At 39.8% G+C, this 22990-nt stretch overlaps 1 protein-coding gene across 2 annotated transcripts in view; it reads right to left on the bottom strand.

The window, feature by feature from the left end:
* lrrk1 (leucine-rich repeat kinase 1) overlaps positions 1 to 22990 on the bottom strand; it is a 160203-nt gene that overhangs the window by 19478 nt on the left and 117735 nt on the right. For both annotated transcript variants that reach the window (XM_028602230.1, XM_028602307.1), the window contains exons 30-31: positions 17346 to 17540; positions 14062 to 14213 (exon numbers count right to left, since the gene is read on the bottom strand). In XM_028602230.1, coding sequence (XP_028458031.1) covers positions 14062 to 14213; positions 17346 to 17540 — 347 coding nt within the window. The remainder of the gene's footprint in view (positions 1 to 14061; positions 14214 to 17345; positions 17541 to 22990) is intronic.

Genomic DNA, 22990 nt, shown 5'->3' with positions numbered 1-22990 from the left:
GGTTAACGTTTTAAAAAAAACTAATCATTCTGTTAGAAATAAATTGAATCATCGCTTGATACAACACTCCTCTTACCTGAAAAAACAGGCAAGTAAGCGCTTACTTGAATTAGAGGGAGAAATTAAAGCCCTCGAAAGTTACATGCATCTCAGCTGAACCCGGGAGTCCTCTCACATTTAAATGAATTTAAGCTTGAATTGAACTCTATATTGCAAAAGAAAGCAGAGTTTGCACAGTTCCAGTGCAGACAGAAGTACTACGAGCAAGGGGAAACGGCGGGGAGGTTCTTGGCCCAGAGGGTTAAACAACAATATAATCGTACACTAATAACCTCTGTGACAAATGAGGAGGGGTTTTTAGTAATAAACCATAGATCAATGAAGCATTTAGAACTTTTTACCAATCATTATATACATCCCAGTGCACTGAAAACCGGGACGTGGTGGATGAGTTCTTGTCCCAGGCCCATCTGACATCCTTGTCAGAAGAATCACAAAAAGAAATTGTAGGGGATGTTACTTTAGTAGAGGTCCAACAGGCTATAAAGAGTCTAAGTTCTGGTAAGTCCCCAGGAGACGATGGTTTTCCTATAGATTTTTATAAGGCATTCTCTGACATGCTAGCCCCAAGACTACTTAAAGTTTTCGGGAGGCACTTAAAACTGGTAATATGCTAGAGAGTATGCAATCTGCTGTAATAACACTGTAGCGTCCCCGGCTGAATTATGGTCTGGCTATTTACTGATGATTCAGAAAGCTTTATTGTCCCTTTGTAACATTCCTTACTACCGCTTAAATATCTTGAACCACCATAAGAGCTGAGAAAAACAAAGAACACAACACCTTTACTTTACATACAGTACATCATGAAGTGTCTCATTTTAACCGTTTTCTACGGAGGCCACAGTACGCAATAAGACAATACGCAAATAAACCACAGCACGCAACAATAAGACAACACATGCAAATAAACCACAGCACGCAACAATAAGACAACACATGCAAATAGCCCACACCACAACGGAAGTGTTTCCAGGGGACACTTTTCAGTGATGCACACGTGCCTCAAACATTGGCGTTTTTCCGGTACATAGACAGATCAACAACAGGATCATTTTAACAATTTTTGCCATTTTATTCATCACTAAATTCACTTCTGAGTACGTTTTAGGCGTTTAAATTATGACAGACTATATACATTAGATTTGGTATCTAGTTCATACTTTTTTTGGTGTGTTTGATAAATGAATAGTTGTACATAAAGTGGTAACATGCTATGACATGTTATGTAGACTAAAGGGGAGACCTTTATAATTTGAATTGCTAATTTCCATCTGTTGTCCCTAGGCATAAACAGTGCACTACAATAATATAGAAATGATAATTCCATATAACACTAATAGGACACCTAGGACACGCCAGTGCATAGGCCTACTTCTTTTTATAATTTAAACTGACTTAAACTAATACACTAATAGTCGGGATCGCGTTCCACTCTTTTGAATAAGTTAGGGGTGTTAGAGCTAAACCATAAACAATACAATTTTGATATCCAACACATGCAAAATGTATAAAAAAAAGTATGAACTAAATACCAAATCTAATGTATATAGCCTATGTCATAAACAAGTCTCCCGAAGAGAAACGGGTATCTCTCTCCCCCCCCCCACCTATGCCTGCTGCGCTGTGGCCGTGTGTGTTTGTGTGTGCGTTTGTAGGCGCTACTATGCGACAGTAAGTCGCTTGGTTATGACACAATCGTTGACACAACCTGTTTTTACAAAAACGTCTGCTATGGAGCCATAACGTGAGGTACAAGGTAATGGAGCGTTTTATACATTGTCATGTTTCTTTAGAAATAAACAATGGACAAATAGAGTCTTTAAACGCTTCAGATGTAAATTTATTCGCTGTTAAAGTGATCAAAATGGCGCCATAGGAAGTTTGAGATCTGAAGCGAAGCTTTCCCCCTTGGTTATTACACTTGGTATAGCAGACAAGGAATAGTGCTGAACCTAAGGTAGCTTTTTCTCTTGACGCTGAAAAAGTGTTCGATAGAGTAGAATGGGGGTATTTATTTCAGGCGCTAGAAAAGTTTGGATTGGGCACCCAATTTATAAATTGGGTCAAACTGCTGTATTCCAATCCTAGGGCCTCAGTATTACCAAACAGAAACAAATCCTTAAGTTTCCCCCTCTATAGGGGTACGAGGCAGGGTTGTCCCCTGAGCCCATTGATTTTTGCATTTGCGTTAGCCGCTGCCATTAGAAAAAAAGTGAAAGTAAAAGTGAAAATTCTTTGTTTGTTTTTCATTATTCCCGTTTTTAAATCAAGTTGCCATCTATTTCTCTCCACAGCGTCGTTTACTCCTCCGCCAGTGCTTCACACACTTTATTTGCTTACTTGCATGGTAAGAAAATCAAACCGTCTTAAAATACATCCATGAATAAAACCAACCGCATTCCGATTCTAACAACATATTTCCGTTTTATGCTGGTTAGGATAGGAATTTCTTATAAAAGCCAGGCCTGGTTTATGGTAGTGGACATCTTCTACTTTTACTAAAGTAAATATGTCTCTGGTTATTTCTACTTTTACTCATTTATTTATTTGTATTGAGATTCAGTACTTCCTCCACCACTGCAATGTGTCTCTTGGGATGGGGGCGTTTTTCTTATGCTAATTAGGAACAACTAACAACTGGGATTAATCAATCCTAAAAACACAGGTGCGAACAATTCTGTTGTTTAACACGTCATGAATCCGATGTAGACTTTTCTTAGGGACTTTCTTAAGATCATACACTACTGGTCAAAAGTTTTAGAACATCTAGAACATTTAGAACGTATTTTTTATTGAAAAGTCCAATGAATAGCGTGAAATGGTACAAATGTAAGTGGTGAACTGCCTGAGGTTAAAAAAAAAGTAAGGTTACCCAAAACTGAAAAATAATGTACATTTCAGAATTTTACAAAAAGGCAAACAACGTAAAGGGTTTGCAGCCTGAGGGTTCTGCAGCAATGGAGGTTGATCAAGCTTTGAAAGTTGGTGCTACCAATTCCCACAGGTGTTCCAACTTGCCTGGATTACTTAAAACCCCCTCTGTTTGTATAAAAGTATTGTTGGAACACACTGTGGTACCATACCATCGTGAGCATTATTTGAACAGTATTGTACTGCAGAAAGTAGTGTGTTGCCATAAAAGTGGCGGGAAAAAGGCAATTAACAATGGAAGAGAGACAGACCATCATAACACTTAAGAATGTTGGTCTTTCCTACAGAGAAATTGCGGAGAAAGTCAAGGTGTCAGTGAGTACAGTATTCTTGACCATCAAAAGGCACTTAGAAACTGGGGGAAACTCTGACAGGAAGAGGTCTGGCAGACCCAAAGCCACAACACAATCAGAAGACAAGTTTCTGAGAGTCAACAGCTTGCGTGATAGGCGGCTCACAGGACAACAGCTTCAAGCGCAGCTTAATAGTGGTCGTAATAAGCAAGTCTCAGTTTCAACTGTAAAGAGAAGAATTCGAGCTGCAGGTTTGATAGGTCGAGTTGCAGCAAGAAAGCCATTGCTAAGACGTCAGAATAAGAAAAAGAGGCTTGCCTGGGCCAAGAAACACTGCCAATGGACTACTGAAGACTGGAAGAAGGTGTTTTGGACTGATGAATCAAAATTTGAAATCTTCGGTTCATCATGTAGGATTTTTGTACGCCATTGAGTAGGCGAAAGGTCTAAGCTATGCCAGAACTACCTTAGCAAAAAAGAACAACATGGTAAGCTTAAAAACATGGAGTGGCCAGCACAGTCACCAGACTTAAACCCCATTGAGCTGGTTTGGGATGAACTGGACAGAAAAGTGAAAGCAAAGCAACCTACAAGTGCCACACATTTATGGGAACTTCTGCAACAGAGTTGGGGAGAACTTTCTAAAGAATATTTAACTTCCAATGTAGAAAGAATGCCACGAGTGTGTTCAGCTGTTATATCTGCCAAAGGGGGCTACTTTGATGAGTCAAAAATTTAGAATACATTTTAGTTTATAAATTGATTCCATGATTTCTTTTTTAACTTAAATTGGTCATTTGTTCTATTCTTTCATTTCAGAGTACTATAAGACATTGAACTGCATGAATTTCAATAAAAAACCTGGAAAAATTGGGGTGTTCTAAAACTTTTGACCAGTAGTGTATTTAAGAGAAAACTTAGGAAGATATTGGTGAATTGGCAGTTTAGATGGCTACCTTCCGGCCTGGTGTATTTGGGCATTAAGATCACCCCAGGTTTGAAAAACATGACAGAAAACCTCCTCCCCCTCATATAGAAAATTGAGAGCACTTGGCAAAACTGGACTAAACTGGGCTTATCCCTGCTGGGTAAGATAAAAATCCTAAAAATGATCACAGTCCCACAAATCAATTATATTACTTATCTACTACCTGTAAGCTTCCCCTCCTCGTTACTAACAAAGTTTAATAAGGCAGTAAATTCAGTCTTGGCTTGCCAAGAGTGGATTGGTACCACTATGCTTTCTCCATTAACCAGCTGTCCAAAATATATATGGTAGAAGACCAAGCTCCTGCATGGGTCTCGATGGAAAGGGAACTTACAAATCCGTTCGACATTCTGGCTTTTACAGCGCAAACAGGTGGAGAAATCCCATTTAGGTATCCACTGTTGGCATTTGCGAGAGAAAGTAGGCAAAAAAACTCTCTATTGGAAGACATGGGTGGAGGCGGGAATTATTAGGGCCTGAGTGCCAACAGCGGCAAAGTCCCTATAGAAACTGAAGGAACTGAATTCTTACTTTCCTTTCTTCCGGCAAATGAATATCCTCTTTGAGGGGCTTAACATACTCAAAAACTCACCAAAATTGGCGGTTGCATCAATTCTGTTGAAAATGTAAGTATTTTAAGGGTTTCGGGAATAGGCACACAAAAATGGCTCGCTAGCGCCCCCTACAAAATATTTTTTAAAAGTCAAGATGCTATACTTTAACCAAGGGGGTAAGCTGGCAAGTGTATCTCCTATGGTGCCATTTTGATGCTAACAAGCACTCACCCCCCGTTACTACGTCACTGCCATTCATTTTGACGTCACCTTGACAGCAAATAATTTTACATCTGAAGCGTTTGAAGACTCTATTTGTCCATTGTTTATTTCTAAAGAAACACGAGAATGTAGAAAAGGCTCCATTACCTTGTATCTCATGTAGCTCCGTAACAGACGTTTTTGTAAAAATAGGCTAACGATTGTGTCATAACCACGCGACTTACTGTCGCATAGTAGAGGAATTACCGTATAGTACAGGAGAAACTCGCATGCAGTTTAGACTTACATTAGCTGTTTAAGTTTAATTACTAATGTTAACTAGCATGTTAGTTAGCAATAATTAGCCTGTGCCTATGTTATCTCCTTACATATACCTACACTCTCCGTCTCTGCAAGATTCGGAATGATTGAGATTTCTACCAGAAGACTTACAACTTTCAGACAGGTTGCTCACGTCACATCTACATCTTCATGCTCAGTTGAAGGCTGCGCAGTAACGCTAGGCACTCACTGGAAAAGTGCTTCTAATATCCTTCACTGGTCTCCGTCCAGAGCAACGGGATCTGTTGGTCCATTCTATATTTACTGTCTATAACTTTAACAAACTCCTCCTAGAGATTCGTGATCTGTGTCATCTAAAGACCTTAACTTAAAACTTTTCGTCCAATGGTGTGGGTGTCGTAGCCATTTTGAGCATTTATCGATGAACAAAGAAGTTGTTGTAACTTTAGTGTACATTGTCCAATTTGGCCGAAATTTCTCGCGATTGACAAGGGTCCAGAGGACATTTATAGGCAACAGGAAATACGCCTTATATGACAAACATGATCTGATTTACATGAAACTTATGTGGGGTCTACATGTGATACTGAGCCGCCCCCTATACTTTAACCACGTCCACTTACTCAGGCCACGCCCCCTTTCATAACATTTGAACCGTTTAAGGTAGATTCTTGTGTGAGGTATCATTTAACTCCGCAGACACTTTCTTTTTGATTGGTGATGATTTGACACAACCCATATGCTGTAGCCACGCCCCCTTTTATAACTTATGACCCATTTAATGTAGACCCTTGTGTGAGGTATCATTGAACTCAGCAGATAGTTCCTTATTCATTGGTGATGGTCTGGCCCGCCCTCCTATGCTTAAGTCACACCCCTTTCATAACTGGTGACCCATTTAAGGTAGAGGCTTATGTGAGGTATCAATGAACTCAGCAGAGACTTCCTTTTTTATTGGTAAAGGTTTGCCGCGACCCCTATGCTTTGGCCACGCCCCCTTTCACAGCTAATGAACTGTATGACATAGAGTCCTGTGTGAGGTATCATTGAACTCAGCAGGGAGTTCCCTTTTCATTGGTGACGATTTGCAGTGTCTGAGTGCCACGCAAATGCACAGTCGCAAGGAGCGGCGTCCGCCACTAACCCCGACGCACCCAGAGGCACAAGGGCCCATCCAACGCTGCTTGCAGCTTTAATTTTTTATTGAAGATGTGTTCAAAGATGATGTGTTCATTTGAACAGATAATGACTACACATAACATTCCTAAGAAAGAGTTTTGGAAATATCTTCAGCTGAGAAGCTGTAGAATGTCTATACAATGAAAATGTCCCCTAACATCTTATACTGTGATACAGGAAAGATTTCAGGGCGGCCAGCTGGTTGGGGGCGGCGCATCTAGATTTGATGGTCTTATGCAACATGCTCACCCAATGAGGCTCAGTGGCCTCAAGAGAGCATGGGAGGAGGATTTGGAGGTTGGGATAGCTGATGAGACGTGGGAGGAAGTTGTGGGGTCCTGGCATAAGACGTCAAGGATAGTTCAGACTCGATTGATTACTTATAGTATCATTCATAGGGGTTACTGGACTCCCTGTAAGACGGCGAGACTAAAATTATTGGATTCGGATATATGCTGGAGATGCGAAAGAAGCACAGGCACATCAATGCATATGTTATATGAATGTCAAATGACGACAAACTTATGGGAAGATATTATAACATTTATTAACAAAGTACTACAAGCAGACTTGATACAGAACCCTGCACTTTGTATATTAGGCATAATACCAGCAGGGGTGGGCCTGTCAGTTTAACAGACTCTATGGTGCAGACTGGCCCTTACCGCAGGTTGTAGAATTTGGAAAACAAAACACATCATCCCTTTCAATGAATGGTGTGGAGAAATGACCAAAATGATAAGGTATGAACAATTAGTTTTTAACTTGAACAACAGACAGGAGGTATTTTGGAAAATATGGGGCACCTACATTAATGCAATATTGCATACTTAATGGGGGAGAATTTACGGTGGCCGAGAAGGGTCACAACACATACAAACGCCACAACAACTGCATATTCAGAAAACACCTCCAAATTCAGCAAAACACATGCAAACGCCGCCACAACAACTGCATATACAGAAAACACCTCCAAATTCAGAAAACACATACAAACGCCACAACAACTACATATTCAGAAAACACCTCCAAATTCAGAAAACACACACAAACGCCACAACAACTACATATTCAGAAAACACATACAAACGCCAAAACAACTACATATTCAGAAAACACCTACAAACGCCACAACAACTACATATTCAGAAAACACCACCAAATTCTGAAAACAACTTCGTCAAATTCATATCACGTAAGCTGCAAATATTCACAGCACGAGTAAATAGGGAAACGAACTGCAAGCTGCAAAGACGACAACGGAAATGTTTCCAGGGGGGCAATATTCAGTGACGGACCCGCATCCATCCGGGGTGCAAAATTACGAATCCAACTATGGCCACGGCGAAATAATAATTTAAATGTAAGTATCTTTAGTGTGTCGTACATGTGTTATCACCGTTAATGTTTTACATCAATGTAATGCTTAACGCTTCAATGCTGGTACAAATTGCTATAGTAATTAGGTAGATACACCCAAGCTAATGTTAAGCTATCGTTAACAGTAGGCTGTTAGCTAGCTAGGTTGCTGTCTTTTTGTACCATTTGCGTTTTTAAAGTTTGTCCGGTGGCATTTTCATCTCTTTTATATAACGTTAGCCGAGATTTAGAAATGTGTGTTTATCAGTTGTAGCTGCATGATTTAAGGTAACGCTGCACCTTATTTACTTCACTATCAACGTTACATGAAGGCTAAAATATATGAGTAGTATCCCATGTAACAAGTATAACGTTACGTTATGGAATTCATAATGGTAAACATATTTTTCTTGTGTTTGCTGTCTTTTAACAGGGACAAACGGAGGTGGTTGCTGATGATGGGAAAGCAAAAGACAAGCAGGGAGACAGAGGCCAAAGAGAGATGTTGAATAGCTAGATTATTTGCCATTCTGAAAATAAATGCATTAACTTAACTGGTTTGTCTTTGTCATTTCATTTTTGGGTGTGTATATAATATAAACGTTTTTCAATTTCTATTTCTAACTGAATAATTATATTCAGATGGTACCTGTTTCAATAACTTGTAAGGTATATAAGCTCTAAAAAGACATTATCGAAACGTGTATCTTTATTATAACATTTATTCAAATATTACTAAACTGTACAGAAGTATATTCAACATGAAGCGGCGACCAGACTCAGTAGCTGATGATGGGGTTGCTTCAAGACTGCAGACAGAAGGAGAAAGCTTTAGGTTAGTCCAGTAGTTATCCAACCTGTCCTGGTAAGATTAGAATTGTATCACAAATATATTTAAGCATACTGCATATCATACTGCCTGTGGAAGGTCATTAGCTGGTAGTGTTTACCTTGTAGATGCTGATCATATTTTGCACTGCATTTGTTTGAAAGCTATAAGCTACTGGACAATGGGCTAATGTTACATACATTTAGTAAACTACAAGCTAATGTATACTTCTACTGTAAGGATAATGCAATTAAGATTAATGCAATTGCAAACATGAACTCTCACAATTTTTTTTTAATTTACTGACATGGGATAAATAAGAGAAAACGACTATTGCTTACATTAAAGCCTAACAGTGTCGGTAACGTTACCTACCTTAGCACGTTGCGGCAAAGTTGCCGACAGATTATTCTCCTCCTGCAAGCAGACTGACGCTGATTCATATTCTTCATTTCAACAAAAACATTGAACAGCACAGTTCACAGTTCCACATCCATGTCGTCCAGTGTTTTGAAATGCAGCGCGGAAGTGAAGGTGGCAAAACACTTTCAATGACGCAAGCACGAAATAACGTGCACTTGCTAGCCTGTTCCAATGTACATGTTGTCCGAATGCTCAGGAGGAGTCTTACCTAGCCCTCTGAAGGACCCTTGACAATGAGAAACGGCAGATAGCGAGAAGACAACCAGATGGATGCGGGTCCGTCACTGATTATGGCCCCCCTGGAAACATTTCCGTTGTCGTCTTTGCAGCTTGCAGTTCGTTTCCCTATTTACTCGTGCTGTGAATATTTGCAGCGTACGTGATGTGAAATCGACGAAGTTGTTTTCTGAATTTGTATGTGTTTTCTGAATATGTAGTTGTTGTGGCGTTTGTATGCGTTTTCTGAAATTGGAGGTGTTTTCTGAATATGTAGTTGTTGTGGCGTTTGTATGTGTTTTCTGAATTTGGAGGTGTTTTCTGAATATGTAGTTGTTGTGGCGTTTGCATGTGTTTTGCTGAATTTGGAGGTGTTTTCTGAATATGCAGTTGTTGTGGCGGCGTTTGCATGTGTTTTGCTGAATTTGGAGGGGTTTTCTGAATATGCAGTTGTTGTGGCGGCGTTTGCATGTGTTTTGCTGAATTTGGAGGTGTTTTCTGAATATGCAGTTGTTGTGGCGTTTGTATGTGTTGTGACCCTTCTCGGCCACTGTAAGAATTTGACTAAATGATTTTAATGTATGTATAAGTCACTTACTAAGATGTGTGAGAGATGACTGGTATGATATTGGTAGATTACTCATAATTTTTGCTACTGGTGTGATGATATGTGAAAGGTATAGAGATGAGTTAGAACAATGTTTACCCTGTGTATGTATATTTCTTATTTTATTTATTCTTTTCCTTTTTTTTCTTCTTTTTTTACGCTCATTTGTTGTTATCTCTCCCATTTTACTTAGAGAGAGATCACTATGGTTCCTGTCTCTGTTTCTATATAAGGCAATACAAATGAATGATAAAAAAGAAATGAAATCAAAATGTTCATACACATTTTTATTTAAACTGTATTTACTATAGCTTACGCCAGTGGTTTCCAAACTTTTTGGTCTGAGGTCCCCTCACAGCCCTGTCAGACTCATTTTTCATTTCATGTTTATTTGAATAGGGACAGATGCTTAGACGCATACATTTGTGCAACAAATCTCCAATGTACAGCATCACAGCATTTATAGTTATTGCTAATTTTCTTTTCTTTTAAACAGTCATGTAAACAAACATTAAACATTGCCACAATTAAAATACATAAAGCATATAAACATACAAGACACCTACATCTTTACCCCGACTACGGGTCGGATTATCAATTAAAAACTTCTTCAGTTTAATTTTAAAAAGCTTATTATTTTGTATTGCTTTTAGCTCAAAGAGCAGCTCATTCCATGCCTTAGCTCCCTTAATAGAGAATGACGTCTGGCCAAAGGAGGTTTTTCTGAAGGATATTTTACAGTTCCCTGCAATTGTGTTTCTAGTGGACAATCCACTGGCCTGTAATGGTTGCACCATGTCACACAGAGCCTGAGGTGCTTGTTCAGATGAACTCACATACCCCACTTCATCAATTCACAATGTATATTCAAAATGTTTAACACTATTCAATTATATAAAAGTGGATATTGTTATTTTTTTATCATACTGTCAATATTGAGGTTGGTTTAGTCAGAAAGTGTTCTACTCCTACTTAGAGTGAACCTGAATGTTTCAATCCTTTATCCATTTCTTTTAGCTAACACTTTCAGCTGCTTATGCATTACTTTTAGCGAATCATTTCAACTATTTAGTCATTACTTTTGGCAAGTTAAAAGTAAGTTAAAATTCTGTGCTTGCATGCTAACTAGTTTTTTAAGCACTCTAAATTATCATATCATAATCTTGATTATGTCTGCACATAGACAGTATACTACATATACATATATATATATATATATATATATATATATATATATATATATATATATATATATATATATATATATATATATATATATATAAAAATATATATTGTAATGTGTATAACGAGAATTTTGTGTCTTTCATATTCCCGTTGGGGATCAGTCTCATCTAATCAAACGTCATGTTATCAACAAATATGCAAAGTGTGAGGGATTAACATAATGACTCTACAAAAGGTCATGCATCAGTTCAAAGTGTGTGCAGAAAAAACACTACAATGATGGAGACACAGTTTTATCTCTTTTTTTTTTTTTTCTCTTGTAGTTTACTGACCATTTGCGCTGTATGTTACACCAGCTTAGTGTGGGTAGAAGGTTAGAAAGAAAGGAGGAGGACTTTTATCTGGGTTAATATGGACAGTGTTTAAATTACTGAAGGTGCTGCTTGGCCACAGCACGTTCCCAGGTTCTGAGGTCCAGTGGCAGTGGGAGAGTCGGGGGAGGGGAGCTAACAAGGTCTTATCACAGTGTAGGAGTTAACAACAGGAAGAAGACTACAGGAGTCAGCAGCAGTCATTAACACCACCTGTATGAAGGGCTAAGAGCTGCTTTTATTGTCCAGATATTAGCCTGGAATCCTGCTGCGACACAGAAAACAATAGAGCTGCTACATCAGACACCTGGGAGTCAGTAGTGTGCGTTTATGACTACTGTGGTGTATAAGCATCAAAGTGTGTGCTGTAGGATTTATACTGTATGTCTGCACATATGTATATGCACTTATAAAACTGCTTTTGTTAAGGTAAATTAGATATCGGACACTTTCGTTTTAATGTAGTTTAAATGCATGCAGAGCACTAAAAGTCAAAGTAATACCTCTTTCTTTAGGGTTGTCATCAGGGTTCAACCCTCCTTTTGGAAATTCAAACCAAGCCCGTCTACATGGGTATTTCCCTGGTCATGACAATTCAGAGCTCACCTGGGTCAACCTGGGAGCAATACATAACAATTACCTTAAGCGCTAGAAAAGGGCGGGGCTTTCACATCATATTCAGTGAACAGCTAACATCACATACTCCAGCAGAACTTATGTTTTGTAGCTATTTAAATCTGTCATTTTACAGAGAGATAATAAGGCTTACTTCATGGTTGTTTCGCAGTGATTACGTTCTAAAGCACAAATAAATAACCATCAAACACTTATCAGATGATTTTGTGCAGAGTGATTTCTTCTCCTCTGCAAATTTATTGCAGCAGCTGGAAAAGGAAGTAGGTTGCTCTAGTATTGATTTTTGACTTAAGACGAGGGGAGAACCTTTCTTTGTTTGACTCATTTTTACAAAAGACAGAAAAAAAGAGAGAGACTCACGCTACCGCAGCAGCCGCACTGAACTGCAGCCTGCAGACATCTTGTGCGAGAGAGAGGGAGTAAAAGCGGCGGTGCAGAGAGAATTAAACAAAACGTATATATGTTTATATTCTTATGCTGGGTTTTTACAGGCAGTTTTGTTTGTAAAACCCCGCTAGTGCTCTGCAAAATGAAGACTAGTGAACATCCGGGCACCCACTGCCAGCGGACTGTTCGGAAATGAAAAGAAAGGGTTAGGAATATCCTGTCTCAAAACGATGCTGAAAAACTAGTCCATGCATGTTACTTCCAGGCTGGACTATTGTAATTCCCTACTGTCATATTTCTCCTGTATTAGCTTCTCTACATTGGCTTCCCGTAAAATCCAGGATTGAATTTAAAATCCTTCTCCTGACCTACAAAGCTCTAAATGGTCAACCACCATCATATTTAGAAGAGCTCCTAATACCTTATTGTCCCACTAGAGCACTGCGCTCCCAGAATGCAGAGTTACTTGTGGTACCTAGAGTAGAATGGGAGCCAGAGCCTTCAGTTATCAGGCTCCTCTCCTATGGAACCAGCTCCCAATCTGGGTTCGGGGGGCAGAAACTGTCACCGCATTTATGAACTTAAAACTCTCCTATTTGATAAAGCTTATGGGAGTGAGGAGTTGCAGCGTCCGCCTAACCAGGCCTACATGCTTCTCTTCATAGTCGTTAGATTAATAATATAACAAAAGTAGAGGGAGGCAGGCCAGCACAGCCCGATCCGGCAGGGGAGAGTTTCAAGCCCGAATAGGCTACCTCTCCTTATGACCTGTCTCTCTTAGTTACGCTGTTATAGTTCTAGACTGCTGGGGGACTTCCTTCCTTTGACACACTGAGCTGCTCTCTCCTCTCCCTTTCTATTACCATTTGTGTGCATCCCTTCCCAGAAATGCTTGTTATTAATCCTAGCTTCTGGGGAGTTTACTCCCCGGAGTCCTTATGTTTTTTCACCCAGCGTATTTCCTTGGAGAACGCTGGCACCAAGATCTTGGTTGCAGCTCCCGTGTTCCTGCTGCACTCCCTGCTAAGCTCTGCGGTGCTTTGCAATGTCATGCTGCGTCCTGCTGAACCCTGCTGCTTCCTGCTACGTTCATCCATGCTCTGCTGGGCCAGGCTACATCCTGTAACGCCCTGCAGTGCACTGATATGACATGAACTACTACGACTACCATTTTAAGTCACTGTTCCATTATTAATGTGACTATTACTGCCATTGTTCATCGCATCCCCAACCGGCACCGTCAGACACCGCCTACCAAGAGCCTGGGTCTGTCCGAGGTTTCTTCCCAAGAGGGAGTTTTTCCTCGCCACTGTCGCACTGCTTGCTCTTGAGGGAATTAATGTAATTGTTGGGGCTTTGTAAATTATAGAGTGTGGTCTAGACCTACTCTATCTGTAAAGTGTCCCAAGATAACTCGTTTTATGATTTGATACTATAAATAAAATTGAATTGAATTGAATTGTGAAGGGAAAAAAATTCAAGAAATGTATGACTAAGAAAAGTCCTTTTTTAGCGGACTAAAGAGTTTAAACAAACCTGTTTTCCTTGTCTCCGTTCCAGAACACAGCGCTATGTCCCTGCAGCTGGGACAGGAAGAGCTGTGAGTGGCTGTCACAGGGCAATAGGTACCTGAGGCAGGGGAAGCTGGGCTCCTGCATCTGCCTCACACACCGCATGGCCGCCGGCCTCTGCACACACACACACACACACACACACGCAAACAAGATTGGCTTGTTTATTGCTAAGGCAGGGTTTCTACAGGTTTCACCAAGTCATATTTAAGACTTTTTAAGACATCTTTAAGACCATTATGAATTACATTTTAGACCTATATCAAAAAACTCAGATATCAGAGTCCGGAAACATCATCTGAAACAATTCCACTATTTCCTCATTGACATAGGACCGGTGTCTAGAGTGGCTGCAAACTAAGTTGCATGTTGTAGTTGTAATACAGACAATTATTTTTGGACTAGCGACCGAAAGAATAAAAAGAAAATTATAAAGCGGTGCGTTACTACTGACATAGGAAAATAAAGACCTGTTGAAAATGATTTAAGACCTAGAAAACAATACTTCAGCGAATTTAAGACTTTTTAAGGCCTCAAATTTAAATTTTGAAATTTTAGACTTTTTTATATTGTTTAAGACCCAACGAAAACCCCATGGTCACATTTATTAAAAAAATGTAATATCAATAACTTATAACAATAACTTATTTTCACCAGTAAATTGTTAGTAGATGAAAAAAACAACCACTAGATGGGAAATTGGTATTTTACAATAACTTTGAATGCTTCAGTTTCAGGTAAACACACCATTGTCCCGTCTGTGTTGGTTTTCTGACAATGGCAGGCAGTGGCCATATAATTCAGCTAGTTTGTGTCTTTAGCTGTAGACTGTTGTACGTCTCAGTGCTGGCACCAAAATGAGGTACCAAAATCTGTGTTGCTATTTGGTCCAGTAGATACCGGTCGTTATGGCACCGGGTCTCAGTACCCAACCCTACACAAGGGCATGATTCTTCACAGACTTCTCACAGGCAAACATGACCAGGCCTATCCCTTGGTCTCTGTGATGGTGGAGAAGGTTTGTTAACCTGTTAACATCCACCTCTTTTGCCTGATTTTCGCCTATTTCTCGTTCCCAAAGGGAAAAGCTTAAAGATCTGCAAGGCCAAAATGCATGTATGAGGCTTCATTTGAAACCTAAATTATTCTACTTTAGGGACATGTGCTTCATTAGCATGTGATTAAAACACAACATACACTACAGCAGTTCAAACATGGTTCAAAATAGTTATTTTGGTCCTGTATAAAAAAACGTAATTTTTGAAAAAAAATAACAAAAAAATACTTTGTGCCACACTATGCAGAACACAACACATACCGTCTAGACCTTGTCAAGAAGACCTCTATAAAGTTTCAGAACCCTAGTCCTAACCTAAAGGGAGCTAGGGAGTTTTCAGTATTTGGTATAACAAGTGTCACCGGTGTGCCAAAACCTCTCCAAAACTTATCCAAGTGACCAAATGTTGCTAAATGCTTTTACTCACTTCTATGCTATTAGAAAAAACATACAAAATACTTAAAATGACTTAAAAAACCTTTTTACATTCATTCAAACACTGTTGATCATATTTTTTTCTCATAAATCACATGTATGCGCATGCTGGCTCTGGGAGGCGGGGCTTAGGTCTGTTACCCATTCATTTGGACTGGTTCCCATTGGATATTCCTATCATGCTATATACCGTTGGAAAGGGAATGTGATTGGCTACAACTGCCATGATTGACGTGTTGATAGCCGATGACAGCTTTTTCTAAGATGGCTGCTCAGAGAGATGACACAGCATATTGACGCTCCACAGTGGGAGCGCTTGTTGGGCGTCCGGGGCTGTCCCGGGGTGAAAACTTAACAGAAAAAGGTGGGGATAATTTCATTGTGTAGGCAGCAACCTGAGGAAAACAAACATACCCAGCAACACAGTGCAGGGCAAGGAGAAATATATTATTTCAGACGGAACGAGATCGGCTAATGAAGTTAGCAGACAGTTAGCGGACAATTAGCATGGGTTCTACAGGACAATATTCATAACCTGGATTAATTCTTGTGAAAAAACCTTGTTATACTTTTGATCTGTGGACACTTACGGACTAGAGGAATATATATAAGCCAGGAAAGGACGCGGATTGAGCGTTTAGGACAGCGTACAGGTAGGGAAGCATCATCATTTTTTTTTTTTTTTTTTTTCAAATAGCATGAGCACTAAGATCATGAATAATGCTTTGGTGCTTATGATTTCAGTAAAATGAACTGAATGATTCAATTGCAGCGAATTTTACCAATCAAACGATATACAGCATGTCCATATTGACAAAAGTTTTGAACTTTTGTGTTTAAATACTATTATGTAATAGTATTACCGGGCCGGTGGGGGTTAACAGGTTAAAGGTCCCATGGCATGAAAATTTCACTTTATGAGGTTTTTTAACATTAATATGAGTTCCCCCAGCCTGCCTATGGTCCCCCAGTGGCTATAAATGGCGATAAGTGTAAACCGAGCTCTGGGTATCCTGCTCTGCCTTTGAGAAAATGAAAGCTCAGATGGGCCAATCTGGAATCTTGCTCCTTATGAGGTCATAAGGAGCAAAGTTACCTCCCCTTTCTCTGCTTTGCCTGCCCAGAGAATTTGTCCTGCCCATGAGAAAGAGAGACATCATGGCTTTCAAACGAGCAAAGTGGCAGTTGGTCAAGGCCACACCCCCAACCTCCACCTCACCCCCCCTCTCCTCCTCAATAACTACAAACACAGAAATGGCGCATTGCATTTCTGACACGCCGCTTTGTTTAAATTCATTTTCCACCATGAACACACAGCGACAAACACAAATCAACCAAGAACTCAGTAATGAAACATTATCTAACAAGTGTACTGAAGCGGCTCTGTTGTAAAGGCTAATAGTGCTCGGTTAGCACAACGACATCATGTTAAAAAGCACAGCTGAAACAATTTGTCATAAAGTAAGTAACAATAGTATTAGCCAATATTCTATCGGCATTGATAACTAAGCCAAACGGTGCTGTCACTACTATTTTAGTGATTTATAAGCAACCTGTTTTTTATGCAGATTGTCACGTTACTGAGAATACAGCTGTCTGGTCTGGGTTAAAAAAAACCTGTAAGAAATTACCCTTTAAACACTGCCATAGCCACACTGTGAGCAGTACAGTTAATGAGTCTATTTTACTACAAACCAGAGCAAACTGAAAAACTGCGTCGGCCAAATACATTTATGTGCACAAGAAAGGAGGCTCACCTTCTCAGGCTTGGTGTCCCAGCATTCAGTCATCATGCTGTGGAGGCAGCAGAACTGAACCTCCTGTGGACTGCCTAGCACTGGACGGATGCCTTTGGAGAGCTTCTTTGCTATCTGAAGCTGAGGGTGTCCCAGCACAGGCCTCCGCCCAGACAGCAGCTCATACAGCACCATACCATAGGAGAACATGTCCACCTTTAGGCAGTGATGAGAGAAAAAATCAAGGTCAGGTTTCGGAAATATTAAGACCTCCAGTCAGCCTTGGATTTTAAGAGTGTGTGGCTGGTTATGTAATACATGTCAGGAATGTCAATCAAATGGATAGTAAGAAAAAGATGAAACTTAAAATGAGTAAACAGTACATGTAACCATAGCAAGTAGGGCTGGGACGATATGCTTTTGTCCTTGATTGTATTCGATTTGTATTGCGATTTTCATTTATTGTGATTCTAGAAGTATTGCGGTTCGATAGTATTGAGTATTGGGATTTTCATTTCCTTCTTTAACAAAACGAAAGAGAAATAATACACTTCTAGAGACAATATATGATGAGACATTTCTAAAAACTAATTGTTTTCCAAGAAGAATGCACATCACAAGTCAGTCAGTCAGTCTGACATTTATTTATAACATGGATTTTCAACATTTTCTGCTTTTGCTCTGTTTTGCTGGAAACCGATATGATGTAGGTAACGTAACAAAAAATGTTTAGGTGAACAATTGCTTCATCAACCATTGTTATATACACTCACCTAAAGGATTATTAGGAACACCTGTTAAATTTCACATTAATGAAATTATCTAATCAACCAATCACATTGCAGCTGCTTCAATGCATTTAGGGGTGTGGTCCAGGTCTAGACAATCTCCAGAACTCTAAACGGAGTGTCAGAATGGGAAAGAAAGGTGATCTAAACAACTTTGAGCGTGGCATGGCTGTTGGTGGCAGACGGGCTGGTCTGAGTATTTCACAATCTGCTCAGTTACTGGGATTTTCACGCACAACCATTGCTAGGGTTTACAAAGAATGGTCTGAAAAAGGAAAAACCTCCAGTATGCTGCAGTCCTGGGGGGCGAAAATGCCTTGTTGATGCTAGAGGTCAGAGGAGAATGGGCCGACTGATTCCAGATGATAGAAGATAAACTTTGACTCAAATAACCACTCGTTACAACCGAGGTGGGCAGCAAAGCATTTGTGAAGCCACAACACGCTCAACCTTGAGGCGGATGGGCTACACCAGCAGAAGACCCCACCGGGTAACACTAGAAATAGGAAAATTAGGCTACAATTTGCATGAGGCACCAAAATTGGACAGTTGAATACTGGAAAAATGTTGCCTGGTCTGATGAGTCTCGATTTCTGTTGAGACATTCCGATGGTAGAGTCAGAATTTGGCGTAAACAGAATGAGAACGTGGATCCGTCATGCCTTGGTACCACTGGGCAGGCTGGTGGTGGTGGGGGTGTTATAGTGTGGGGGATCCCTTTTGCCTTCAGAACGGCCTTAATTCTTTGTGTCATTGATTCAACAAGGTGCTGGAAGCATTCTTTAGAAATGTTGGCCAATATTGATAGGATAGGGTCAAACACGGTATTCGTATGGTGTTCCTAATAATCCTTTAGGTGAGTGTATATATATATATATATATTTTAGAACACCCCAATTTTTCCCGGTTTTTATTGAAATTCATGCAGTTCAATGTTTTACTGTACTCTGAAATGAAAGAATAGAACAAATAAATAATTTAAGTTAAAAAAGAAATCATGGAATCAATTTATAAATCAATGTATTCTAAATTTTTGACTCATCAAAGTAGCCACCTTTGGCAGATGTAACAGCTGAACACACTCGTGGCATTCTTTCTACAATGAAAATCAAATATTCTTCAGAAAGTTCTTCTTTTGCCTACTCGACGGCGTACAAAAATCCAGCGTGATGAAACGAAGATTTCAAATTTTGATTAATCAGTCCATAACACCTTCTTCCAGTCTTCAGTAGTCCATTGGCAGTGTTTCTTGGCCCAGGCAAGCCTCTTTTTCTTATTCTGACGTCTTAGCAATGGCTTTCTTGCTGCAACTCGACCTATCAAACCTGCAGCTTGAATTCTTTTTTCTCTTTTTTTTTTTTTCTCTTTACAGTTGAAACTGAGACTTGTTTATTACGACCACTATTAAGCTGTGCTTGAAGCTGTTGTCCTGTGAGCCACATATCACGCAAGCTGTTGACTCTCAAAAACTTGTCTTCTGATTGTGTTGTGGTTTGGTCTGCCAGACCTCTTCCTGTCAGAGTTTCCCACAGTTTCTAAGTGCCTTTTGATGGTCAAGAATACTGTATTCACTGACACCTTGACTTTCTTTGCAATTTCTCTGTAGGAAAGACCAACATTCTTAAGTGTTATGATGGTCTGTCTCTCTTCCATTGTTAACTGCCTTTTTCCCGCCACTTTTATGGCAACACACTACTTTCTAGAGTACAATACTGTTCAAATAATGTTCACGAGGGTATGGTACCACAGTGTGTTCCAACAATACTTTTATACAAACAGAGGGGTTTGAAAGTAATCCAGACAAGTTGGAACACCTGTGGGAATTGGTAGCACCAACTTTCAAAGCTTGATCAACCTCCATTGCTGCAGAACAGCTTTACGTTGTTTACCCATTTCTTGTTCCCTGAAAAAGGCCTTTTTGTAAAATTCTGAAATGTACATTATTTTTCAGTTGTGGGTAACCTTACTTTTTTTTTTAATCTCAGGCAGTTCACCAATTACCTTTTGTACCATTTCAAGCTATTCATTGGACTTGAACTGCTAAAATTTCAATAAAAAACTAGAAAAATTGGGGTGTTCTAAAACTTTTGACCAGTAGTGTATATATATATATATATATATATATATATATATATATATATATATATATATATATATATATATATATATATATATATATATACAGTATAACTTCTAGGGAAAGGAATTCAATTTTAAAAATCGTCGCAAAAAAAATCACGATACATATGATTTTCCCCCTACCCCAATAGCAAGGCATAATGCCATAAAAGTATTTTGAAAGATGAGGTGTAACTATACTCCTTTACTAACCAGCAGAAGGAGAAGGGGGGAAGGTGAATGATTGCTTGACTTTTACTGATAATGACAATGGAGACTTGCCAGATACTCCACAGCAACACAACTCTGGCTTATCTTGCTCTCCTCTTATCTTCTGGAGTCGATTTATCAGAGTGCCTTGTTTTTCCCTCATTTGCAATTGACTCCAAAGAGCAAATTTGTTCATTAAGTGTGATTTAAAAAAACAAACACTTATACTTTGTGTTTATAAAGTAAACACATACTCCAGTTTTTCTCCTTTCTTGTTCATCTCATCCTTGAAACCCATATCTGAGGACCAAAATAGCTGAGAGGATTCCTGTCTCTAAGTGGTCACAAGAGAGTGATAGGGCACTTTGCCGCTGTGGGACTTCCCAGAATAACTGCAGAGACAAACAGTTGTGCAATGCCAAATCACTGAACTACTTCTGTGGTGACATCACTTGGTAGTGACTCAAGATATACTTAAGGTTTGTGGTATGTTATGGAAAACTCTGGCTAATATTCTTATAAGGAAGTCCGACCTCAATCTGAGTCTAGCACCTTCTCACTCTTCATAATGTCTACAGTTTTTATCCCCGCTAGAAAGACAAAGACACCTGATTCTCTCATCCTTGTTAGTATTATGTAAAATACTGGCGGTATTAACTTATGTAGCATAATAAGTTGTATTATATACAGATCGGGTGACAAATGAAAGGAGAAAGCTTAATAGGACTAATCACTTATTTAAATACTGCAGGTTTGAGGAGTATGAAAGAAATACATCTAACATGCTAACACATATCCGACGCCATCACCCAGATGTGCCAATCACTGGAACGAGACAAAAAAACTGTCTAACTTCTCCTCCCTACAGTGCTTAACCAGCCTTTAGATACAAATAATTAAAGTTCAATTAAAGGGAGAAGAGCTTGGATGTTAAACAAGAGCGTATTCATTATTTTACCTACTGTTAAAAAAGCAAATACAGGTTAATCTCTCATGCACTACTCTTTTTGCACTTTCTCTGTTTACTTTAAGTTTTTACTTTTGTATTCCTCCTGAAAGTGACTTTATTTTGCGGTTGGATTGATAGCCTACATCTGGCTTCAGGTTGCACTAAAAATAAATCTTACTTGGAACAGTGCAGTGTTAAACATTTTTTTTACATTTTTTATAAACATATCTTTATTAAATTTCCTCGAGGCACATACAACATAAAGGAATACAGCCACTGAGTAAAGAATAAATCCCTCCTTTTAGCCCACCCGTAACCCCTTAAAATAAACAACCAAGACAAAAAAAAAAAAAAAAATAAAATAAAAATAAAACTAAAACTAAACAAAAAACACAGAAGGTTTGCACATTTGAGGCATACTCAACATAATCAGTCAAATTGGGTTACTCAAGCTATTGTATGTCACCTGGAAATGTACTTTGAGATCTCAGACCATGCTAAACCATAGAGACCACTCTGAAGGGTCCGTGCACCATCCTCCCCAATATAGTCAAAGAAGGGGTCCCAGATTTCGAAAAAGCGAAAAGGCATGTCTCTGAGCCAGAAGCTAATAGCTTCTAATAGGAGAAGTTCCAACACACTCCGAGTCCATTGTGAAATCGTGGGAAAAGAGTCTGAGATCCACAGAAGAAGAATGCATCTCCTTGCATTAAAGATAAGCACCTCCAGCTCCAGCAGCCTTAGTTTGGAGGAGCCAAGACCCAATGCTTTAGTATTTAACCCCAGAATACAGCTGACGGGAGTAAGAGCTAGTTTGTTCTTGAATATAACATCAATTTCCTTACATATTTTGACCCAGAAGTCATTAATAAGGGGCATTCAAATATACAGTGGAAATATGTACCTTCAGAAATCTTACATTTATTACAAAATTTTGAGAGCAATGGGTTAAACCTATTGCGTTTCACCGGTGTGATATGGAGCCTGTGTATGACCCTAAATTGCATCTCCCTGGCTTTGTTGGTAAATAAGCAACCTGCAGGGCCTGACCAAACCCCATTCCACACATCGTCCAAGATATCCATCCATCCATCCATCTTCGTCCGCTTATCCGGTGTCGGGTCGCGGGGGGAGCAGCTCCAGCAGGGGACCCCAAACTTCCCTTTCCCGAGCAACATTAACCAGCTCCGACTGGGGGATCCGAGGCGTTCCCAGGCCAGGTTGGAGATATAATCCCTCCACCTAGTCCTGGGTCTTCCCGAGGCCTCCTCCCAGCTGGACGTGCCTGGAACACCTCCCTAGGGGCGCCCAGGGGCATCCTTACCAGATGCCCGAACCACCTCAACTGGCTCCTTTCGACGCAAGGAGCAGCGGCTCTCTCCGAGCTCCTCACGGATGACTGAGCTTCTCACCCTATCTCTAAGGGAGGCGCCAGCCACCCTCCTGAGGAAACCCATTTCGGCCGCTTGTACCCTGGATCTCGTTCTTTCGGTCATGACCCAGCCTTCATGACCATAGGTGAGGGTAGGAACGAAAACTGACCCGGTAGATCGAGAGCTTTGCCTTCTGGCTCAGCTCTCTTTCGTCACAACGGTGCGATA

Source organism: Perca flavescens, chromosome 1 (genome assembly GCF_004354835.1).
Source record: "Perca flavescens isolate YP-PL-M2 chromosome 1, PFLA_1.0, whole genome shotgun sequence".
Lineage (NCBI taxonomy): Eukaryota > Metazoa > Chordata > Actinopteri > Perciformes > Percidae > Perca > Perca flavescens.
The sequence above is the reverse complement of the archived record's forward strand: the minus strand, read 5'-3'. Positions and strand labels throughout refer to the sequence as shown.